At 47.4% G+C, this 24,606-nt stretch overlaps 1 protein-coding gene across 1 annotated transcript; it reads left to right on the forward strand.

Annotated features, from left to right (window-relative positions):
• The first annotated feature begins 1,072 nt into the window (after positions 1–1,072).
• On the forward strand, positions 1,073–3,845 carry LOC116184420 (uncharacterized). The gene is made up of 3 exons (XM_085559100.1): positions 1,073–1,092; positions 1,460–3,053; positions 3,610–3,845. Exons 1-2 carry the CDS (start codon positions 1,073–1,075, stop codon positions 2,502–2,504), a joined length of 1,065 nt encoding a protein of 354 aa, XP_085415226.1. The 3' UTR covers positions 2,505–3,053; positions 3,610–3,845.
• Positions 3,846–24,606: the final 20,761 nt, after the last annotated feature.

Raw genomic sequence — 24,606 nt, forward strand, 5'->3', positions numbered from 1 at the left:
TATCCCATCTAACCCAGCCCCCTGGCAGGGGGAAGCCATTCCCTGTTATCCCAGCAAATCCATCTGATGCCTCAGGATTTGAGCTTTTCTATTTCCATCTATTTGTAATCCTGCAGTTCTTTGGTGCAGAACTCTGAGCTCCACACTCAGTGTCAGCTGCTGCTGTCCCATTTGGGGCAGACACAACAATTCCTCTCCAGGCTGGGAGCCAAGGACACCTCACTGCCTCAGGGCCCAGAGATGGGAACAAAAGTGAGTTGGGGGCAGCAAACTGGGGGTCAGTGACTTCATGAGCTGAAGCTGGAATTGGAAATTGAGCCCCAAATATGCAAATGGACCAAACTTACAAAAATGTGAAACCCGTGACCCACTATCCATTTTTTGGTGTAGCCCCTGGGAGGCTTTGTCTGCCCTAAATGTACCTGAAGGCCCTTCAATAAATAGAAATGCTTTTTATTCCCTTAATTTTGTCTGACTCTGTGCTTAGGTAGTCCTGAAAAGGCATCACATCCCCCCAAAAATGATCCCATGGAACATGTGCCTGCCTTCAGCATCAGGGCAGGGGAAAAGCCTTCCTGTTGTGCATCCAGCTCACGATCCCCAGATGTCTGTGGTGGAGCAGCATTCCTCATCCCCATCCTCTGGCTCCAAAATGTTAAATGCTGTTTTTATCAGCAGCTCCTCCGCAGGATGAGTCAGTGCCCTTCAGAGCAGAGCTGGGAATCAATAGAGCGCCGGGAATTGGATACTGCCCACAAATATGGATATCTCCAAAGGCATGGGAATGCTGCTGCTGACTCATGGCTTGGTGGAAATGCACAGCCAACACAGCCCGGGCAGGCACAATCCTGCTGGAATTCCCCGTGAGACCAAATCCCTTGGATCTCGTCCGTGCGGAGGATGAGGGGTGGGAAATGGAGCTCCCAGGTTCGGATGGATCAAAAATGTATCTCCTGAAGGACTTTTAGAGATGGAAACTTGGGGGAAACAGCAGCAGATGTTGCACCTGAAGGCTGATTTGGGAGGGACAGGTGGGTGGAAGGAGATTATTCCCTTTCCCTCTGGCTCTGGGATGCTCATCCAGAGCTCCCGGTATGGGAGGGGCATGGACACAGCAGATCCCTGTCCCTGGAAGTGTCCAAAGCCAGGCTGGGGGGCTTGGAGCACCTTGGGATGGTGGGAGGTGCCCTGACCACGGCAGGGGGTGGCACTGGATGGGCTTTAAGTCCCTTCCAAGCCAAATCATTCCATAATTTTGCGACTCCGTGATCCCATCCCTACGTCAGCCATCGAGGAACGATCTCCTGGCTGTCAGAAATGTTCTTCCCCCTCTCCAAATGTTTCACGAGCATCCTCCAAATGTTCCTTGCAGTTTATCCAGGGACCCTTGAGAATTTCTGGGAACAAGGAGTCAACGAGCTCCCGAAAACCACATTAACGGCGGGGAATGAGCTGCCAGATGGGCTCATCTGGCTGCTCCCCTGGCACCGGGAAGTTTTATTGTTCCTCCAGACAGAGGATGCCTCGGGCAGCGCTGGAATCTGCATCCCAGCCGGCTGCGGGGACTGAAAGTCAGGAAGAATCATCCACAAAATGAATTTCCCCTCTCGGCACAGGAGGCTCTGGATTTCCCAGTGCCGGGTGCTGGCTCCCTGTGCCCCCACCCCCGGGCTCCCTCTCCAGACTGGGAAGGAAAACGAGAGCCACAGAAACACCACTGGGAATGTCTGAGGATAAAGGGACGTTGGAAGCCCTCATGGGACCCTAAGGGAGAATGGCAGGGAGTCAGGAATGCGAGGATTCCTGGCTGTGGGATCGGGAACACAGGGATTCCTGGCTGTGGGATCAGGAATTCAGGGATTCCTGGCTGTGGGATCGGGAACACAGGGATTCCTGGCTGTGGGATCGGGAACACAGGGATTCCTGGCTGTGGGATCGGGAACACAGGGATTCCTGGCTGTGGGATCAGGAATTCAGGGATTCCTGGCTGTGGGATCGGGAACACAGGGATTCCTGGCTGTGGGATCGGGAACACAGGGATTCCTAGCTGTGGGATCAGGAATTCAGGGATTCCTGACTGTGGGATCAGGAATTCAGGGATTCCTGGCTGTGGGATCGGGAACACAGGGATTCCTGGCTGTGGGATCAGGAATTCAGGGATTCCTGGCTGTGGGATCGGGAACACAGGGATTCCTGGATGTGGGATCAACAATACCAGAAATCCTGGGTGTAGGATCAGGATCACAGGGATTCCTGGCTGTAGGATCGGGAACACGGGGATTCCTGGCTGTAGGATTGGGAATACAGGGATTCCTGGCTGTGGGATCGGGAACACAGGGATTCCTGGGTGTAGGATCAGGAATTCAGGGATTCCTGGCTGCACAGAGCTGGAATCCATTGCATTGTGTCAAATTCCAGGACAGAACCAAAGAAAAATAACCTCTAATATTCCATTTCCTGACCATTATCTGTTATCTATAATAATGGCTATTATTTGTAATTAATATTAATAATTAATTGTACTGTTGTTATTGATACTGACATAATCGATATTGATTATGAGCAATTAAATACTGTCCAACTATAAATATTTTCTATGTTATAATATTCCTCTAAAATATTTGACAAAGACAGAAGTTTTTATCCCTGTGCTAGAGAGGAGACTTTGGTGAAGACTAATTATATTTTTCAATATATATTTTTATATATGTTTATGTTTATGCTTATATTTATATTTATTTCACATTCATATCTGTATATTCATGTATGTATTCATATATACACACTTTATTTCATATATACACACATATATGCATTCATTTTGTCATATATATTTCTATATTCGTTTATGGTTATATTTTTATTTATGTTTTTTGTTTTTATTTTATTTTCTATTGATTTATTTTGTTATATATATTTATATCTGTCTTTCTGTATTATTTAAAACTCTCCCATTTTCTCAGGGGAAGTTCTTGGCATGATCAAGACTGGACTCTCTCCATTCCCAGGCTCATCCATTGATCCATCAGGACTCGGTTCTGGGACATTCCATGGTAAAATTGGGGTAAATGCATAAAAAAAACCAGATTTAGGCCACAGAAGCTTCACTGGGTATGGGGAAATTGAGCCACATGGCACCAGCTGGGCATCAATCCCAAATTTTTTATTTTTTACCTGGATTGGGTAGCTTGGTTTAATTTGGGATTTTGGGGAGGTTTTTTTGAGGTTTGATTAATGGGATGGAGGGGAGCAAGGTTTAACCCATTCCCCACCTGATTAATTCAAAATTTCTTCCAGTTAATTCAGTTAATTGACTGAATTAATTAATTCAGAATTCAGAACTTTCCAGTTAATTCAGAACTTCTCCCAAAAATGAGGAAATAATGTGGGAATTGAGATCAGGAGCGATGGGAAAGGAGGAAAGGGTGGAAGATCCCCCAGGGAACTGTGACAATCCCAGCTGTCCTTTTCAGTGGGAACAAACCCAACCACACAGAGAACAGCCCGAAAAAAAAGAAATTAATTCTGCTTTTCTAATTCCAGAGTGATGGAGATGCTGAGCAAAACCACAGCCAGAAAAATCCAATAATTAATTCTGCTTTATTCCAGGGTTTCCTTGGGGGAATGCTGTGATCCATGTCCGTGTGCATCCACCTGACAGGAAACTCAACACTCCAGGTCCTGCACCTCCAACTGGCTGGCATTGATTTAGATTCTGCAGATCAGAGCCTTTCCCTGGGAAAAAAAATTCCATGGGTTAAAGATTGCTTTTAAAAAATGGCTCCGGGTTTATACTAATGGAAATGTGAATTATTCAGCCCCAAAAGAGAGAGGAAAGCCCACGATTTATCTTGGGTTTTTTTGCTTAAAATGGGTCAGAAACCCGGCTGTAATTTTATTTTTTTAATTCCTGCCAGTGCCAGCTCATGCAGCTTTTTCATGGAAGCAGGATCCGGGCTGAGATGGTTCCCTGGGCCTTTTATTGGAAGCAGGAATTCCTGGGGAATGTCAATTTGTACTCAAAACATGAGCAGCAGTTTGGGTTGGGGCAGACAGGGACAGTTCCTCATGGGGACCTGGAGCAGGGTCCATCTTTTTCTGGGAAATGTGAAATTCCCGCATCCAGCATCAGGGATCAGGGCAACTAAATCCAGAAAAATCCAGTTAAATCCAGAGCAATGGCACTGGAGCCCCTGGAGGCTCTACAGGACCTGGAGGAGGAGGATTTGGTCCAGAAGATTTATTTTTGCTCAGATAAAACTGGGTTCTGCTGGACTCAGCTCACTGTAAACCTTGGATTCTTCCATCACAGAAACTCCATTTTATTTTGGAAAAAAAATCTGAGGATGCAAATCCTGCTTCTATTGGGAGTAACTCACTGACTTCAAGATCCTCACTCCATTAGAAATTAACTTCATTTCAGTGCTTTAACCCAAAAATATTCAGCTGGAAAACCAGCCCCAACCCCAGCTGGAATGGAGACCAGAACCAGCCCAAATCCCAAATGGAATGGAAACCAGAACCAGACAAAATCCCAAATGGAATGGAAACCAGAACCAGACAAAATCCCAGCTGGAATGGAAACCAGAACCAGCCCAAATCCCAAATGGAATGGAAACCAGAACCAGCCCAAATCCCAAATGGAATGGAAACCAGAACCAGACAAAATCCCAGCTGGAATGGAAACCAGAACCAGCCCAAATCCCAAATGGAATGGAAACCAGAACCAGCCCAAATCCCAGCTGGAATGGAAACCAGAACCAGCCCAAATCCCAGCTGGAATGGAAACCAGAACCAGCCCTAAATCCCAAATGGAATGGAAACCAGAACACAACAGGGATTTTTGCAGGAACCCAAATCCTGCAGCCACCCAATGGAATTTAGGTGCATAAACTTCCTTTACAGCTGTGAAAATCCCAGTCTCTGGTTTTAAAAGAGGCGCTGGCAGTTCCTCAAACTTCCTGAACATTTTTTGGGTGGGTTTTACGTGATGAGCGCTGAGGAGCTGCCACAAGCTCTCCTCCAGCAGCATTCCCAGAGAGGTGGGAAGAGAGGAGCAGGAGAAACAGAGGATTTGCTCTTCTGCCTCCAGAAGTTTCTCCCCAAATTCCACGTCCTGCTCTCAGAGCTGGGAAGTGTTCTAATGATCCAGGGGAAGAAGGATGACCTCCTGGGATGGTTGGGTGGGAATGCTGCGCCTTTGGGACCCTTCGGGGCAGCTGGGATGGTTCAGTGCTGTTGGATCTGGGAGTCCTTCTAGGGAGAACCTGGAGACCTGCAGCTCCAGAGGGGGAAAATCCGGACACAGAGACCCAAAATGTCACCTCACACCACTGAATTGTGGATATTAACAGGATGGTTTGGTTGGAAGGACCTCAGAGCCCACCCCGGCCATGGCTGGGACACCTCCCACCATCCCAGGATGCTCCAAACTGGTCTTGGGTACTTCCAGGGATCCAGGGGCAGCCACAGCTTCTCTGGGAATTCCATCCCAGCCCCTCACAGGGAGGAATTCCCTCCTAAAATCCAATGCAAGCTTCCCCTTCTTTCAGTTTAACCCCCTTTGTCCCACCTGCCCTTCCACGGGTGAAGAATTCCACCTCCCAAAGTCACCAGACCCCCTCACCCAACTTTGGGCGCAGGTGCTGGGAAAGGCTGAAAGAATCCAGTTCTGGAAAAGAGTGGAAAGTTTGGACTTTTCTTCTAAATGCCAAGACATCCTGGGAGGTGGCAGCTCCCAGGCTGGAACACCCGACGCGTTACACCGCCAGGCGTCGGAGCTCCCGGGGCCGGCAGATTTCCTTCCGCTGCCATGTGTGAAAAGTTCCCGAGGCAGGGATGGAACGGGTGCGATTCCAACCCTCAGCTGCTGCTCCCAGCCCCTGTCCCGCCCTCGGGGAGAGCTCTGACCCAGCACCAGGCAGGATGGATCCGCCACAGCTCCATGGAGAAGTGTGAGAAGTCACACCCTGAGCCGGCTGAGGAGCTGCTGAGGGATCTTTCCAACCCTGAAAACCGCCTTTTCCCCGCTCCTGCTTTTAGCCAGCACCTGTCAGGGAAATTTAGAGGAGGGAAGATGATGTGGAATGAAAATAAAGGGTTCTGAGATGGGGATAAAGCCCCACTGCTGGGTGTCAGATTTCTGCTTCACAGCCTTACCTGCTTAGCAAAGAAAAGCAAAAAACCTCAACGCCAGCAGTAAAATCAGCTCCTGGGTAACCCCGGAATCTTCTTCCCAGAGAAAATGAGGATATTTCAAGTAAATTGCTTTTGAAAGCAAATTGCCGCTTTTCAGCACCTCATTTCAGCTGCTTTGAGACAAACTGGTGGGGAGAAGGTGAAGGTTCCTTGCTCCCACACCACCAGCCCCTTCTCAGCACACAGCATCCAGGAGAATTCCTTGGAAAAGTGTCCCAATCCTTGGCACTGGTGTGTTTGACATCCCAGATCAGCGTCAGCCGGGCTGGAGAGGGGCAGTGAGGCACTGGAATGGAGAGGGTGCTGGAGCACTCCAGCTGCAAAACCTCTGGCACTCCCTTTCCAAGCAAATTATTCTGGGATCTCTCAAAACGTCTTTCAGAAGAAAATCTCGGAGCAATTTGGGAAGCCAAAATTCTCAGAGAAGCTGTGGCTGCCCCAGAGCCCTTGGAAGTGTCCAAGGCCAGGTTGGAACAACCTGGGATAGTGGAAGGTGTCCCTGCTGGTGGTGGCACTTTTACGGTCCCTTCCCACCCAAAACCATTCCAGGATTCCGTGATTTTAATCTCTGTGGGTGCAAATCCACAGATGGAGCTGGAATCGCTTCCAGGCAATTCCAGGCTCAGCCCAGGGGTTTGGTCACAGGGTTTTGAGCTCTGGTGGCCACACAAAAGACAGAGCCCCAGGTAAAGGGACAAGGGGACATTGTCTGGCAGCTCTAAATGGCAAGGGCAGCAATCTGGGAGCCCCTGGATGAAGCTGGGTATTTCCTGGCATTTGGAAACGGCCCAGGCTGTGCCAGGGGAGGCTGAAGTTGGACACTGGGATCATTTCTTCCCAGAAAGGGCAGTGGTGCAGTCCCCGTTCCTGGGGGGATCCAGCAGCACTTGGCACTTGGGGACGTGGCCAGTGGTGGCCTTGGTGATGCTGGGGAATGACTGGACTCGATGACCTTAAAGGGCTTTTCCAACCCAAACGATTCCATGACTTCCTGATTTCTCTTGTGATTTTTCATGGTGTAACTTAAGTGAAGAAGCGGAAACGGCTCCGTCCCTGTCTGAGTAACTGGGGAGGTCCGGAGGGGGTGGAAATGCTCTGTAAGATTCCAGGTCTCCTCTCAGAATCAGTCCTCTGTGCATGGCTCACCTCCTGTGCTTCTGGAAACAACTTTGAGTTTGATTTTTTTCACCTTCCTGGGAATTCTTTCCTTTGGAAACAGCTGGAGCGGCCATGTCCTTTTTCACCATTTCACCAGAGTAAAAAAGCGCTTTCCACAAACTCTCCTTTTTTTTTTTTCTTTGAGGTTTCTTCGTTTTTATGCCAGTGAATCCATGCATTCCAAATCCCCATCCCAAGCTCTGGAGCTGATTTCCGTGGCAGATAGGAGCAGCAGCGCCTGCCCTGATCTCAGCCGTGGTTTATTTTTATTCCTGCGTATCAGGGGCTGTTTGTCACGCTGCCTGCGCGGGGGGACTCGCGCTGCCGTGCTCTGGGGAGCTGTAACTCATCTTCTGTTTAATCCACTGTCTGTCACAAGCACGGATTTAAGACGGAGCGCTCGGCCCTTCCTGACATCCTTCGCAATCCTTTTCTCCGGGTGTTTTTATTTATTCTGCGCGCGCTCGCTCTGTCCTTCGTTACCAACAGAAGAAAGTTGGGGTTCCAGTTAGAGTCATTTGAGGAAAAGCTCTCCCTGTGGAACGGGCTGCACGTGGGATTCTGCCAGGATCCTGGGATACTGAAGTTGTCCAAGTGAGCAGATTGTGCTGTCGCTCCTGCTCTGCTCTGAGAGAAGTTGTGGAACCCCAGGATGGTTTGGAATGGAAGGGGCCGTGCAGATCATCTCGTTCTACCCCCTGCCAGGCACACCCAGCAACAGAAATCAGGGAATCATGGAATTGTTTGGGGTGGAAAAGCCCTCTATGGTCATCAGGTCCAACCATTCCCCAGCACCACCAAGGCCACCACTGGCCACATCCCCAAGTGCCAAGTGCTGCTGAATCCCCCCCAGAACGGGACTGCACCACTGCCCTTTCTGGGAAGAAATGATCCCAGTGTCCAACTTCAGCCTCCCCTGGCACAGCCTGGGCCGTTTCCAAATGCCAGGAAATACCCAGCTTCATCCAGGGGCTCCCAGATTGCTGCCCTTGCCATTTAGAGCTGCACAGACAATGTCCCCTTGTCCCTTTACCTGGGGCTCTGTCTTTTGTGCGGTCATCAGATCTTAAATCTGTGACCAACCAGACCCAAACCCAGCTCTACCCCAGCTCCAACCCCACCTCCAGCCGTGCTCCAACCCCAGCTCCAATCCTGCCTCTATTCCCAACTCCAGCCCAGCTCCAACCCTGACTCCAACCCCAGCTCCCACCCATCTCCAACTCTAGCCCTGCTCCAACTCCAGCTTCAACCCAGCTCCAACCCAGCTCCAATCCTGCCTCTATTCCCAACTCCAACTCATATCCAACTCCAGCTCCAACCCCAGCTCCAAATCTGGCTCCAATCCTGGCTCCAACCCCAGTTCCAATCCCAGCTCCAACCCCAGCTTCAACCCTGGCTCCAGCCCAGCTCCAGTCCTGCCTCTATTCCCAACTCCAACCCAACTCCAGCCCAGCTCCAACCCCATCTCCAACCCCATCTCCAATCCCATCTCCAACCCCATCTCCAATCCCATCTCCAACCCCATCTCCAACCCCAGCTCCAGCCCAGCTCCAGCCCAGCTCCAACCCCAGCTCCAACCCCAGCTCCAACCCCATCTCCAACCCCATCTCCAACCCCAGCTCCAACCCCAGCTCCAGCCCATCTCCCAGCCCAGCTCCAGCCCAGCTCCAGCCCAGCTCCAGCCCAGCTCCAGCCCAGCTCCAGCCCAGCTCCCCAGCCTGCTCCTGCCCCTCCTGAGGAGCAGGTCATGCTGCCAGGTGGCCACGTGGATCTCCTGAGCTGGCAGGGACCCAGCAGGAGCAGGGACACCGCCACTCTCCCATCACACGCGGCACCGGCAGCTCGGCACCTTCACCTCCGCGCGTCTGTCACCACGGAGGGAACCAGGAATGGGGAATCACTCCCGTCCCGGAGCTAAACACGGACTCGAGGGAGCAGCAGCAGGAACCACGGGAGCATCGGAGCTCCAAAAGGAGCTGAGAACATCCCTGGCCCTGGCTGTCACCCCCTCCTGCTGAGCTGTCACCAGAGGCACCCCAGACGCTCCGACACCGCTCCCACCCACGGGGACGGAAAGACTGGGACGGCCTCGGCCTAAAAATAAAAGCAAGGAATACTCCAGAGCTTCCTGAAAACACAAGGAGACGCCGGAGCGTGGGAGTGACTGGAGTAAAAAGCCTTTGGAAGTGTCGGCAGGACGGATCCTGCAGCCCCAACCACGGTGCAGGAGCTCTGCCACAGCTGAGCACCTCCCGGGGGAGCTGGGGTTATTTTAGGGAGCTTCCTTCTGGCTGACGTGTCCCAAAATAGGATTTCTGTCTTTCTGGAGTGAGGCTGGGGGGAAAAAGTTGTGTTTGTTCATAAAACAGGCTTGCAGCTCCCTGGAACAGCCTTCCGAAGGGCTGCTTGGGATGGTGAGGGAGGAAAGTAACAATCCTGAGGGGTGTTTGATAGAATAAGGAAGGAAAATTGCCCTTCCTGTGGGCTGCTTGATAGGACAAGGAAGGAAAACAGTTCCTCCTAAGGGATTCTTGATAGGATAAGGAAGGAAAACAGTCTTTCCAAAGGATAAGGATAAGGAAGGAAAAGAATCCTTCCTATGGGCTAGTTAAAAGGATAAAGAAGGAAAATAATTATTCCTAAGGGTTTAAAAGGTTAAAGAAGGGAAAGAATCCTTCCTAAGGGCTTAAAAGAATAAGGAAGGGAAAGAATCCTTCCTATGGGCTACTTAAAAGGATAAAGAAGGGAAAGAATCCTTCCTAAGGGTTTAAAAGGATAAGGAAGGAAAAGAATCCTTCCTAAGGGCTGGTTAAAAGGATAAGGAAGGAAAAAAATTCTTCCTAAGGGTTTAAAAGGATAAGGAAAGGAAAGAATGCTTCCTAAGGGCTGGTTAAAAGGATAAGGAAGGAAAAGAATTCTTCCTAAGGGTTTAAAAGGATAAGGAATGGAAAGAATCCTTCCTAAGAGCTGATTTAAAGATAAGGAAGGGAAAGAATCCTTCCCATAGGTGGCTTGATAGGATGAGGAGGGAACACCACTGTGAGGTGCCACCAGTGGGCTGGAGCAGGAGCTCCCCGTGGATGGACAAGGATGCCACGGGTATAAAACACAGAGAAAATGAAGGCCGTAGTCCCTGAGTGTTAAATCCACATGAAATTCAATCTGACACAAACTCAGCATCACTCAGGGCTGGTGCTGAGGGCAGCAGCAGGATCTGGGATTCCCTCCCGAATCAGGATGGATCTGTGGATGCTGCTGAGCCACGATAAATCCATCCATGGTGAACCAGAGCCCTTAAAGCTGTCCTGGATCCTGGCCGGTTTCTGCAGGAAAATAAATATCCTGGGCTGGAGGTGAGGTTGTTGCTCTCCCTGCAGATTCCTGTTCTGAACCACCCCACAGCCACCCATAAATTTGGAGGCTCCAAACACCACGAAACACAACTTTGAGGTGAGACAGCTTTGAGGAGGTGACAGCAGTCAGAGAATTCAGGTGTGTTCCCAGGGAGACCTCAAAGAAGTGAGGGCTGGAAAAGCCTCCCATGGGACAGACCCAGCTGCAAAAACCAGGGGGGGATGAAAAAATGAGCTCCAAAACTGGGGCTTGGAGTGATTGTGCTGCTCCTGGGATTCCGAAATCGCTCCCTGCCCTCCTCAGCCTCTCCCAGGTTTCTGAAATGCCAGCAGGGCTGAGCTGACACTTCATCAGAATTAGTCAATATTATTTATTTACCCCAGGTGCTGTCTGGGGACTGAGCACACGTCAGCCCCTGGCAGAAGGGCTGCTCAGAGCCAGCCCCGAGCCAGGTGACAGACGGGCATGACAGCAGAGACGAGTTTTGGATCCAAACCTCACTTTGTTTCACGCTTGGGGACTTGGTCGCGGCGTCTGTTCTCTCCAGCACAGAGCTGTGGTGGCATCCAGGAGAGCTCAGGCCTCGGGGTATCTCCAGATCCAGAATCTGCCTCTGAACTCCACCTCTGACTTCTGCAGTTGGACTTGAGTCAGGAAAAATCCCGTCTTAATCTTAAAGTTTAAATTCATTATTTTAAAGTTTAAATTAAACTAAATTTTAAAGTTAAAATTCATTTGTCTCGGTGATACAGAACTTGCAGGAGCTGTTTGCTGTTGGACAAAGAAATTCTTGGGACAGGAAACGTCAATGTTGGCTTTTCCTCCTCTGAGTCCTTTGAATTTTTCAAACAAGACAAGCTGGATTTGGAAATCAAGATCTGATGGGCCGTAACAATCTAAATAAATATAAGATAAAGATAGACAACATAAAGATAAAATAAAGATGGAACACAAAGATAGATAACATAAAGATAAAATAAAGATGGAACAAAAAGATAGATAACATAAAGATAAAATAAAGATGGAACACCATGTCCACCTGTGGTCCACTCACATATGAAGGACGTGGAGCTGCTGGAGGCTTCATTTCCTTGGGAAATCTATTTTTTTTTAAACAAATCTGTGGCCAACAGACTCTTGCTGCCCGCGTGGATGGAGGCGCCTGAGCAAACAGCAAACATCGATGTGCTCTCGCTCCCCTGGCTGCGCCGTGGACGAATCCCTTGGAGTGACAATCATCGCCTGCCACGCTCCTGAGGAGCTCCAAGCCGTGCGGAAGAGGTCGTGGGTCGTTCAGGAGAAACGTCTGCAGCGGTCCCAGACGCTTCATTGGCGTGAGGTCACCCTGAAACGTGAATTTTAAGGAATTTAGAGATTTTAGAGGAGCTAAGATTTTAGTTAGAGATAAGCCTTAATAGAGTTAATTAAAATAAATGAGTAGGCCTTGATGAAGTTAAGAGTTAGTAGTTAACTAATAACTGATTGCTCATCAGCACAATGTTCAGTTAGCTGGGTTTGTAATGAAGAATACACAAACTGACAAAGAGCTTTTAGGAACATCAGACAATTGTGACCTCCTCTGTTCTGAAACCAACTGGAGACAAGGAATGGGAGTTCTACCAAGAGTTCATTTGTCAAATTTGCATTGAAAAGGTAGAAAGGTCAGAACGAGGAAGACTTCATTGACTTCCTCATTTTGGGACCCCTCCCCATGGAAGGGACACGGACCCATTTCAAGGGACAAACCACACAACCCCGAAATCCCAGAGAATTCTGCCAGCACTTCATCCCTCACAGGCCTCTCTACCCAAACACGTCTGTGCACCCCCAGAGGCACCGGTCAGATTAATCCTCCCAACAAAACATTTTTGTGTTGATGAACGGGACATCAAACCCCTCACCTGACACAAATCACCAGCTAAAGATAAGATGAGATAATAAGATAAATATAAGATAAAGATGACATAAAGATGATATAAAATAAAGATAAATATGGAACCAAGTCGATCTCTGGCCCCCCTACATAAGAAGGATGTGGAGCTGCTGGAGGCTTCATTTCCTTGGGATTGAGTTAAAAGTTCTTCCTCTTTTCCTGCCTCTCCCGGCTGCTCTCCATGGAAGGAGAGGCGGGAAAAAAGAAAGAAATCAGATGGAAGGGAAAGGGAAGGGAAACAAAGGTGTCCTTTGGGGTGACATTTGCGGTGCCGCGGTGACATTTCCCGGCGGAGCGGCGCCTCCCGCCTCTCCCATCACATTAAATTTTCAGGATGTCTCCGAGCCAGCCCAGAGCGAAGGAGCTGCGATGGATTCCAGCCTGTGGATATTTCCAGGCCCCTGCAAGAACACCTTCACCCCAGACGGAGGGAGGCAACACATTTATTCCAACTCTCGGTGCCAGAGCATCCCAGGGACGCGGCTGGAGGGGAGGAGAGGCAGATGGAGAGAAAGAGGGGGTGAAACGCAGCCTCCCGTGGATCAGCCATGGCTGGAAATGCTGAATTTGTCATTATGGAATAAAACATCCACCTTTCCTTTAAAATCGGGGTTGTGAAATCTGGACCCAGGGTGTGCAGCTTGGGTTTTTCTTCCCCCCGTATTTCTTTCCAATTTGTCGGTCTGGCTTTCCAGGTTTTGTGCAAACTGAGGTGGAAAATCTGGGGTTTTTTGGACATCCTTTGGGAGTGGAGAGCTCAGCCAGGCACCCCCAGCACATGAGGACAAGCAAGGGGGGGTTTCAGAGCAGAACATCCAACTCAAGTAAATCCACGGGGTAAAAAATCCTCAGTTTAATCTGGTCCTGTGTTCTGTGAAATGTGCACAGGGCAGGGCAGAACAGGAAAAGGCCATCATGAGTCCTGTGCATTTTGACATTATTGTGGAATCATGGAATGGGTTGGGGTGGGGAAGGACCTGAAAAATCACCCAGTTCCAGCCCAGACACCTTCCACTATCCCAAGCTGCTTCAAGCCCCATCCAGCCTGGCCTTGGACACTCCCAGGGATGACTTATCCACAAATTCCCCAGGCAACACTCCCTGAATTTGAACTCCAAACCTGCATCTGACCTCGTCCCCAAAGCACTCTTGATGGTGTGGTAGTTAATGACTTTTATTGACAATGCTAATGAGATCACTAAAAATGTTTATGGGACAAATTCATTTAGAGAGACAAAGCTGCTGGAAGACTCTGGGCTCTCTTGGGCCCAGCTCTCCTGACTCTAATTATTATTTTTTCATAACCAACCCAGGAGTTTGGATCTATTTCATTCTAATATTAAGCAATAGCTTTTCTTTTAATCTCCTCATGTTTTCCCCAGGCTTTTTGGAGGTGGTGGGGAAGATCCTGGGTAATAAAGCATGAAAAATGTGAGAGCAGGCCCGGGGAGTGCCTGTGCCACGTCAACATCGCTCTGTCTCGGATGTTGAACACGAACAAAACATCCAAAAGCTTTCTTTGGACCAGCTTTGGCTGCTGTTCAGGGAAGTGAGACTACTCACGATCCCCCCTGACTCTCATTCCAGCCCCTGCACCCCCAGGGTGGAATTGCTCATTGAGTATGGGGTTTTTAGAGTAAATTTCTTCATGGAAATTGTTGTCCAGTCCTCTCTTTGCAGCTTGTCCAGGGCAGTGGTGAAGCCCCCATCCCTGGGGGGATTTGAAAATGGAAGTGGCACTTGGGGACATGGGTTAGGGTGGCCTTGGCAGTGCTGGGGGAATGGGTGCACTCAATGATCTTAGAGGGCTTTTCCAACCCAAACAATTTAGAACCATGTTATTATTATTAAACTTTTAAAATTTTTAAAAACCAAGTGATTGGCGTTTTTCACAAAGGCCTACAAGGATCGAAAATCTGGAGCTCCTCTGGAGCCAGGCTGGGAGGATAAATAAGAGAATATTTTCTATTCCAATGAGCCCTTTGTTTATCTTTCCTGACCAATGAGTAACGTGCAAACTTATGAGTTTTGTAAAAATATATAAAAAGCATGGATGCTATAATAAAAATGGTTTTGAAGCCTTCTGAAAATGGAGTGTGTTGTTTTGTGTTGTGATCGTCTCAAATACAACACGTTGGGAGCCAGGGATAGATCCTGTCCCTGGAGGCACAACCTGGATGAATCCAAAAGGATCGATGTGGATTTTTTTCTGTGAAAATTGCAGTTTTCTTTGCCAGCTCGTGGAACAGAACAAAACACAGAAAGTCTGGGCTTGTCAAGGCCTGGCCTGGGGTTGGTATGCTTAAACCCAAGGAAAATAAGTTTTATTAATGCTTTGCTCCAGAGAAACCTTTGCTGACCCTTTTCTTCCCTGTTCCCACCTATCCAGATAAAAATAAAGATCAAAACAAAATCCATTTCAGGCAGAAAAAGCTTTTCCCCAGCAGGGCACAGCTGTCGGAGTCTCCCAAAAAACCTCTGAGGACTTTGTGGTTGCGGTTGCTCTTGTGCAGGAGATGAAGTGCTCAGGAATGAAAGCAATGAGGCAGTAAATAATAATTGGGTGTTACTGGGTAAATAAATTGGGTATTTATTGAGTAAGAAATCCCAGGATGGGGAGGGAATGTTCCCGAGCAGGAATGGAATTGAGACCCGGTTGGAATTATTGATCCTCCCGGAGTTTGGCACAGCCAGAAGCAATCTGGGGTGGAATTAAGTATAACTTTACCTTCATAGGAATTTATAGGTCATTTAAGGCTTAATCATCTTTATCCAGAGAGGTTTCGGAATCCTCAGGAGGAAAAACATGAAAGGAAACATCCAAAATTTCTGGCTGGAGAGGAATAAATACCCCAAGGATCTCGGTTTCAGAGGCAAATCATGTGCTGGGAAATAGGGTTTGGAAATAAAAAGAAGGATAAATCAGTTTTGGAGGAAGTGGATGCACCGGGAATTCTGCTCCATTGGGTCCTGAGGGGTGAAAAAGAGGAATAAAGGTCACAGAGGTTAAGGAGTGATGTAGGAGCAAGGAATTTATTGCAATTTTGGGATCTACAGCTGCAAAATACAGAGAGGTCCAGAGGGGAGGTGGGAGGTCTCTGTGTGAGGAGCTGGAGGCGAGGAAGGAATAATGAGTGGGAAATCATCCTGCCAAGGCCTTGGCTCCCAAAAAATGGCTTTTCCACCTCCAGTCTCGGGCAAGGAAGGGAAGAGAAATGAGAGAGGAGAGAGGGGAATGCAGCAGAGAGATTGATTTTGGCTGCTCTCTCCCAGAGAAAATGGAGGTGGAACAATTCCAAAGGCTGCTGGTGCTGCCGGGAGAGCCTTGAGCTCAGCCCTGTCACATCAGACTTCTTCCAAAATAAAGGGGAAAAAAAGGATTTTTGAGGAAAACAACCTGGATGTGGCAGAGGTTAAAGTGCAGGGGATCAGGGGGAGAACGTGGGCTTGCACAAGAGCTGCTCTCCAAAATAACGTCGGGAATGGGAAGGAAATGGGAAGATTTGTCACTGGGTTTAGAGGAAAATTCAGATCCCTGCTGTCAGTGCCTCACTGAGGTGTTTTATTGGGTATTTTTAAGGGGGGGAAAAGGTATTTTTAAGGAAAATACTCAAGGATGAGAAATTGGATGGGGTGTGGAGCAACGTGGTCTAGTGGAAGGTGTCCCTTGTTTGGACTCGATACCTTTGGATGTCCCTTCCAACCCAAACCAATCCAGGATTCCAAGCGGACATTCCAAGCTAAAATCAAAAGTTTCATTTCCCATTGCCTGCAATAACAGGATTGAATGGACCTATTCCAGTTATTGCACTTTGATGTGTGAATTATTTTATTAACAACCTTTTCCTTTGCTCCACACCAGAACACAGAAAGAGGTAAAACTGTCTATCAAAAAGATATTTTTTTAATTGAGCTGCACATGGTTCCATCCACTTCCTAAATGGGAATGGGAAGCTTAAGAAGACTCTTTCCAAAATCCCTGCCTGGCATGTTATGAATGTCTTAATTAAAGGAGATTAGGGAATCATCTCCAGGGGGCCACTGGAGTCAAAGTTTACAACTGCAACTTTCCGATGGGTCTTTTCAAGCTGTTAATTGGACGTTGTTTAATTATAGTCCGGCCTTTTCCAGGAATTAATACTTGGAGGGATTTAATATCCTGCTCCATATTCCTGATGCCACAGTCAGTGTGTGGAGGACTGGGAAGGCTGTGGAAGGATTTTCTTTGAGGAGAAGGTTCAGCATTGTATTATTGTTTTGCTTATTTAAAATATTTATTAGTTTTTTGCTTTGGACGACCAAAAGCGACCCTGTTTTCCCCGCCTTTGGAAGAATCATTTTTCCCAAGCCTGGCATCATCAATGATTCCCATTCCCGGAGCTCAGTGTAGATGAGGAGTGGCAGAGGAGTTAATTCCAGAGGCAGGGAGCACCCGGAGTTTGTTCCGAGGGCTGTTTGTTGTTCCTGCTCTGACCAAACACGGCTCCGCTTCCCTCTGTGCTGCTCCAGCTTCTCCTCCACTTGCTAAAAATAGTGGGAAACATTCCAGTGAACAATAGCACCGAGGGATTCGCTTTCCTCCCCCCAGGAGCGAGCTTCTGTAAAGAAATATTGTTTCTTAATTAATCATTTATCCACTTCATTAGGTGTTGTCAGCAGCGGAATGAGAAATGGGGCTGCCGAGATGAGGCACGTTCGGATTTGTTTTGTTTTCCGGGGAGCTGGAGATCATTTCAAGGAGCAGCTGTGTCAGGAGCACTGGAAACAGGGAGTTTGGGATGAGCAGAATGGGGGCGGGTATTGTAAATGTTGGTGAATTTAATGGGAAGAAAGGACGATGTCTGACTCAATTCAGAAGGCTGAATTATTTCTTTATTGTAACTATGCTAAAATACATTAATATACTATAGAAAAGGAGGATACTAAAACGATAAACTACTTTCTCTGACTCTAACTCTAACACAACTCGTGACCCTCTCTGAGAGTCCAGCCCCAGGTGGGTTGGATTGGATTGGGTTGGGTTGGGTTGGATTGGATTGGATTGGATTGGATTGGATTGGATTGGATTGGATTGGATTGGATTGGATTGGGTTGGGTTGGGTTGGATTGGATTGGGTTGGATTGCATTGCATTGGATTGGATTGGATTGGATTGGATTGGATTGGATTGGATTGGATTGGATTGGATTGGATTGGATTGGATTGGATTGGATTGGCCACCAGCTCAAACAATCCTCACCAGAATCCAACCAAGCACTCACCCCAGGTAAACAATTCTCCAAACACATTCTACATAAGAAAAACAAAAAGAAAAAATAGAAATTGCTTTCTCTTTCATTTCTCTCGTACTTCTATAAAGAATCTTGAGAGGGAGAGAAACGTTCTTGCCACAGGCGGGGGGTCAGGGTTGCGTTCTGGGGTTTAATTCGGGGTGTGGAGCTGCTGGAGAGAGTCCAGGAAGGTCCATGAGGAGCCAGCCTGGGAGAGCTGGGAATGGCTTCAGGAAATTGGGATTTATGAGGCGTTTTGGGGGGAACAGGGATGTCCCTCCCATGTTCCTGTCCCACACAGGTTGTGCCCCAGACAACATGGGGAAAAATGGAGCAAATCCAGAGCAAACCATGAAGGGCTGGAGCAGCTCTGGAGCCGGACTAGGAGAACTGGGAATGTTCACCTGGAGAAGGGAAGGCTCCAGGGAGAGCTCAGAGCCCTGCCAGGGCCTGAAGGGGCTCCAGGAGAGCTGGAGAGGGACTGGGGACAAGGATGGAGGGACAGGACACTGGGAATGGCCCCCACTGGGAAAGGGAAGATTTAGGTGGGATATTGGGAAGGAATTCCTGGCTGAGATGGTAGTGAGGGGCTGGGATGGAATTCCCAGAGCAGCTGTGGCTGCACCTGGATCCCTGGAAGTGTCCCAGGCCAGGCTGGAGCCATATAACAAGAGAAATTTGAAACGGACTATTCTAACCAGCACTTTGTTTATCTTTCCTGACCAATGAGTAAAGTATAAATTTAGGAGTTTTGTAAGAATGCATAAAAGCATGTATGCTATAATAAAACCGGGTTTGAAGCCTTCTGAAAATGGAGCACTGCTTTGTTTTGTGAGCCTCTCAACTACGACGGCCGGTGGTGCTGCAAAGCTCAGATTGTATCCAGGTAGGAATGCTTGGCTCTCCCCATGGATGATGGAATTTTCTCAGCCATGCAGGGACACTCACTGGCCCATGAACAGAAGATAATTAATAATTAATGACCCATGAACAGCAGAGATCTCCAGGAGGGAGGATTGGTTGTGGAAGAGATAAGGAAAAAACTGCCCAAAGAACAGCAGAGAACTCCCCACCTCTGACAGATGGGAACAGAACAAACTCTTATTTTACAACCCAGGGCATCCTCCCTTTTGGATTTGCTCTTTCTGTCATTCTGTCAGTCCCTCCTGTGGTGCAGACATGAAATCCACCTGGCTAAACCAAAATGCGGAGGGATGATGTCCCGAAGGACAAGCTCCAGGCAAAAAAAAAAAAAAAAAAGGGGATAAATGGTAGAAAATGGACCCAGAGCCCGCTCAGTGGTTTTATATTTCTTTAATGATCGTCTGGTTTTGGTTTTATTCGTGGAAATAAAAAGGCTGTGGTACAAATGGAGCGTGGGATGCCTCTGTGTGCATCCATCAGCAGCAATTCCTCCTTGCTCCACAGATTCCAGCCCTGCCTCCAAGGGCAGGATTGATTAGAACTGCACTGATTAGAACCAATTACAAACCTTTTTTTAACTAAACAGAAAATTCTTATTCACCGTGGGTTTTGATCGTCTCAGAAGTCCTAATTTAAAACTCAAAACAAAGAAAGGTTGACCCGGGAGAACCTGGGATGCATTTTTAAAGAATCAAAAAACAACAAATATGGAAAGAAGCAAAGGGAATAATCAAGGGATTTGTCATCAGCTGCCCATTGAGGGTTTTCTTCACCACCACCACCACGGACAAGTTGGAAAATATTCCCTCTGCTGTGGAGCTTATCAAAGAAATTGATGGGTTGGAGGAGTTGAGGTTTGGGTTTTTTTCCCAGAAGAAGCAAAATAATTGAGATGAGAAAATATTTCTTAGTTGACAGAAAACATTTAAATCCATAATTATCTCGGGGAAGGAGTAATTTTTTGGTAGCTTGATGAGGGTGTGGAGTTGATGGGGTCAGGACTCATTGATTGAAGGATTGATTGAAGGATTGATTGAAGGATGGATTGATTGATTGATGGATGGATGGATGGATGGATTGATGGATTGATTGATTGATTGATTGATTGGAACTGGATGGACTTTAAGGACCCTTCCAACCCAAACCATCCCATCATTCCACGATATTTATTCGAAGGAATTCTCTAGGAATTCCATCCCAGCCCCGCACCACCCTCACAGGAGACAAATCATATTTGTACCAATTCTAGGATAAAAAAGCTCAATTTTTGGTTCATAACATCAATTCCAACTGGTCGTTCCTCCCCACTCAGAAATCAGGAACAGTCTGCCCTGCTAGTGGAGAAGGAAGAGAAGATGCTGAAGATGCTGGAGCCTCTGAAATAAAATTTAATTCAGCTTTCTGCTTCTTTAGGGCAGCCTGGAGTTTGTTTAGCCTCTCCTGGTATCTGAAAAATCATTATTAGGCCAATAATTTCTGATTAAGGTGTTTTAGAAAAAGGTGTCAATTAGAACCGAGCAGGTCTCGGGTATTTCAGTCCATTACCTGGAAATGAGTTATTGGGAACAAGCAGTTTCATTGATAAAAGGGAAAAAATCAATGGGTGAGATTGTTGGGATTAATACAGAGTTCATCATGGATTTCCCCCCACTGAGATTTCCAAATTTCTGCAGACTCCGTCTCAGACCTAAATTTAAGTCTCTCAGAGCCAAATTTGCAGCTGAAGTCGAGTGAAACTTTAGCAAGGCTTTATTTTGCCCAGAGTTCGTTCATAACCCCAGAGAGAGGGAGAAATGAGGAGAGCTATAAAAACACGCCGGACCCTCTTGAGCGGAAATTGCCGGAAATTTTCTGGATGCAGCACATTAATGAGTGGAATGGTAATTGGGTTTAATCTTTGTGTTATGGCGCGTGGCAAAGCCCAGGATGTTGCTGTGAGGAGACTCCTTCCATCAGCGAGATTTCATCTAAACGCAGAGGAAAAAGGGAAATTAAAAATTGGAGGTTCCAACATCCTAGCCAAGTGCTGGACAGGATTCCTGGGATTGACAGGAATTGGGTAACTGGGAATGTTTGGAAGAAAAGGAGGCTCCAGGAGGACCTTCAAACTCCCTGGGAGGAGAGGACATGTTGCTTTTAACCTCGTGTAGAGGTTTTGGATTGCCAGCTTGAGATTTTAATAATTTTGAGGCTTCCTGGTTAATGTACGAATGAGAGTGGCAGGTTTGGAGCTGCAAATTACAAATGTACATGCTTTATGTTGTGAGATAGGATTAGGAGGAAGATAAAGGCAGCTCAAATCTATAAAAGGGTAAGAAGGGTTTCTACTCGAATGTGTGAAGGAAAGAAAGTTTTTCGGGCTCAGTGAACCCATCCACTCACTCCGGCACCCTGAGCTCTCCACTGCCCTTCCTGACTCCTCACCCAAGGTTCCCTCAATTCTGGAAGCCTGGAGAAAGCTGGGCCTCCTTGAGGAGTTCTTGTTCAGCGTTTCCGTGTGAGCAGAGCAGATCCCTCAGGCTGTCTGGGAAAAGTGCTGCTGACTCCAGATCCAGGTGACATCCAAGTTTTTCATTTCCTTTTTCCCTCTCCTGCTGAGCCAGCATTTCCCAGCTCTCCATCCATCCCAGCTCCGAGCCATCATCTGCATCTCCCGGACCATTAATTAATTTCTGTTTTAATCAAGGGATCGCATCTTTCTCTTCAGGCCCATCCATCATCTCTTGGTGGAGCTGCAGACGTCCATCCATCATCCCTGCTGCCTCATTCCTCAGGGAAAGGCTGCTGTGGTGGGAAGGGAGGTGCTGTGCCAGCACTGCCAGGTGCCAGGGAGTCACAAAATCATGGAATGGTTTGGGTTGGAAGGACCTGAAACGCCATCAGTAATTAATTAATGTCATTAAATGTCATAAGTCATTAAATGCCCATCCCATGGGCAGGGAACACCTCCCACTGTCCCAGACTGCTCCAAGCCCCGTCCAGCCCAGCCTTGGAACATCCCACTCCAAACAGGATCATCCATCAGGTCTTCAATAGTGCATCTCTAATTAATTAAGCATAGTGGAGCTAATTAAATGGGAAGCAGTGCCCAGAGTAAATGACGTCACATCTGTCCCTTGTTAGCACCGTGCTGGTCGGGGAGGGACCACAGAGTGCTGCCATGGGGTTCACAGGCAAAAAAAATTACCTCAATTCCTAGAAAATTATAGGAATAAACCCTTGATGCTTTTCTAGGGTCGAGGAGAGAGTGATGCTGCCAAATCATGGAATCACTGAGGCTGGAAAAGCCCCCCAAGATCATCGGGTCCCACCTGAGCCCGATGCCCAGCCCAGAGTCCTGGTGCCACCTCCAGACCTTCCTGGGCCACCTGCAGGGATGGGGACTGCAAACCTCCAAGGGCAGCTCATCCCAATGTTTAACGACCCTTTTCCAGGAAGAAATTCCTCCTGAAGTCCACAGGAGGAGAAAGGGGGTGGTCAGTTGTGCAATGGGATTGTGGGGTGGAATTGTGTGGTGGAATTACGGGGTGGGATTGAGCCATGGGGTTGTGAGGTGGAATTGTTGGGGGGGGGGGATTTGGAGGTGGAATTGTGGGGTGGAATTCTGAGGTAGAATTGCATGGTGGGATTGTGTGGGGGGATTTTGAGTTGAAATTTTGCGTGGGAATTCTGAGGTAGAATTGTGAGGTGGAATTGTGCTGCTCCAAAGCATCAGATGGGAGGGAATCACTCTCTGCATGGGGTAGAAAAACTCCCAGATTTGAGAAAGCTGCAGAGAAATCCATCTTTGCACCCAGGGTGATTAATCACCAATTGGTTCTGCTGATAAGAAAGAGTTCAGGTGATAAAAGCTGTGGAAGAGGGATTTTAGAACATTGAGGACCATCCACTGTACCATTGTTTTATTTCAGGGATTGAATTTATCCACGTTTTTGATCAAAGAGAAAATATGGGAATGGATCCAAAATAATCACCCAGATTGGTGTCATCCTTTTCGCACCAGGTCAAAACATCTAAAAAATGCCATAATTTTAATTTGAATGGCTCGAATTTGCTCTTTAGTCCCAGGTCAAATATCTGTTAACGCACACAAGCAGTTTTGCTGCATCAACCACTTCAGCATTCCTCTTGGAAAGGGAATGTGGGCTCTGGATTAGGCATGAAAATAAAAAATTTAGTGTTTTTTATTGGATCTCTGCAGCAAACGCTGAAGTTATTGGGAGCAGCTCCAAAAAGCTGAATTTCTCCCTTGACTGGGCTATATTCAATGTCAAGACTCAAGTGGAGCTTAGATAATTTTAAAATATTGTATGAATAAAACGTGCAAGAGGTTTTTTCTCCGAGCTGTCACTTTGCCAGTCTCAGTTGGAGAGCGAGGCAATGATTTTCCCAGATTTTCTGCCTTTAGACTGGAACAAAAGACGTCACATGGAGGCTGAAGAATGAATATTTTTCTCTTTTTTTGTCATCTTCTTTTACCCTTGAAGGTGAAAAATAAAGAATTGGGTCTGAGAGGAGAGGAGGAACCTGGATGTCTAAAAGCACCTGAGATGCCCTTCCCCAAATCCACCATTTTCCCTGCTAAAAGTTGGGATTTTTAGTTCGTGCTGATGTGTTCAGGATGATTTCCAGCCCTTCTCCTCAGGCACTTTCCTTGGAAAAAAACAAGGATTTTTATTTCCCAGCCTGATGTGCGACTCCAAAACTTCTCCCAAATCTCCTCCTGTGGCTGCAGAGTTTTCTTTCCCAGGGAAAAGGGCCTCGTCCTTTGTCCCACATCCACTGGAATTCGGCAGAAAAAACAAAGGGAGGAGCCCCCACCTTGGTGCCTGAGGAATCAGGAATCCAGCTCCTTCCATCAATCAATCAATCAATCAATCAATCCATCCATCCATCCATCCATCCTTCAATCAATCCTTCAATCAATGAGTCCTGACCCCATCAACTCCACACCCTCATCAAGCTACCAAAAAAATTACTCCTTCCCCGAGATAATTATGGATTTAAATGTTTTCTGTCAACTAAGAAATATTTTCTCATCTCAATTATTTTGTTTCTTCTGGGAAAAAAAACCCCAAACCTCAACTCATCCAACCCATCAATTTCTTTGATAAGCTTCACAGTAGAGGGAATATTTTCCAACTTGTCCGTGGTGGTGGTGGTGGTGGTGAAGAAAACCCTCATTTATCCATTTAGGAAAAAAAAACCCAAACGGGGAATGAAAAACATGAGCATCAACAGATGGACAAGGCAGCGGGAGGATTTGCAGGAGCCACCTGAAGTAAACGAAGCTGATGGAATTTGGCATTTCTATCACAACAGATCTGGAGCAAGAGCTCCCAAATTCAGCCTGACGCGCATTTTAGGTCGCTTTTCCCCGGGATTGTTTTGCTCTGCTGCTGCACCTGAACAACAAAACAACCCCAAAAATAAACAATGTCAGAGGCACAGTCAAGGCTCGACCCAACTGAGGCAAAGCCAGCAGCTTATACACTAAAAAAAAAAAAAAAAAAAAAAAAAGATTTTGAGTACTGCATGGTGTGGAGGATGTGGTCCTGATATAATTTTCTATAAAAATAACAGCCAGATTTTTTTTTGGGTGCTGACGATGCCTGGAAGAGCTGTTCTGGGAGATTATCAACCCTTCAACTTCAAATTTGGACTCCCTCGTCTGCAGAGAACTCCAAGCTCAACTCTCCAATTTGTGTTTGATTAGGCCCTTTCAAAACCTCTCTCCAGAATGAAAAGGGAAAAATATTACATTGTTCTT

The sequence above is a fragment of the Lonchura striata genome, chromosome 22, assembly GCF_050655825.1.
Source record: "Lonchura striata isolate lonStrDom1 chromosome 22, ASM5065582v1, whole genome shotgun sequence".
Taxonomy (NCBI): Eukaryota; Metazoa; Chordata; class Aves; order Passeriformes; family Estrildidae; genus Lonchura; species Lonchura striata.

Excerpts from the sequence above, each read along its gene's own strand:
- LOC116184420 (XM_085559100.1), top strand. The coding sequence starts at position 1,073 with ATGCTCATCCAGAGCTCCCG. Across the intron at positions 1,093-1,459 it reads ATGCTCATCCAGAGCTCCCG|ATGGGCTCATCTGGCTGCTC; the intron begins GTATGGGAGGGG and ends ATGAGCTGCCAG.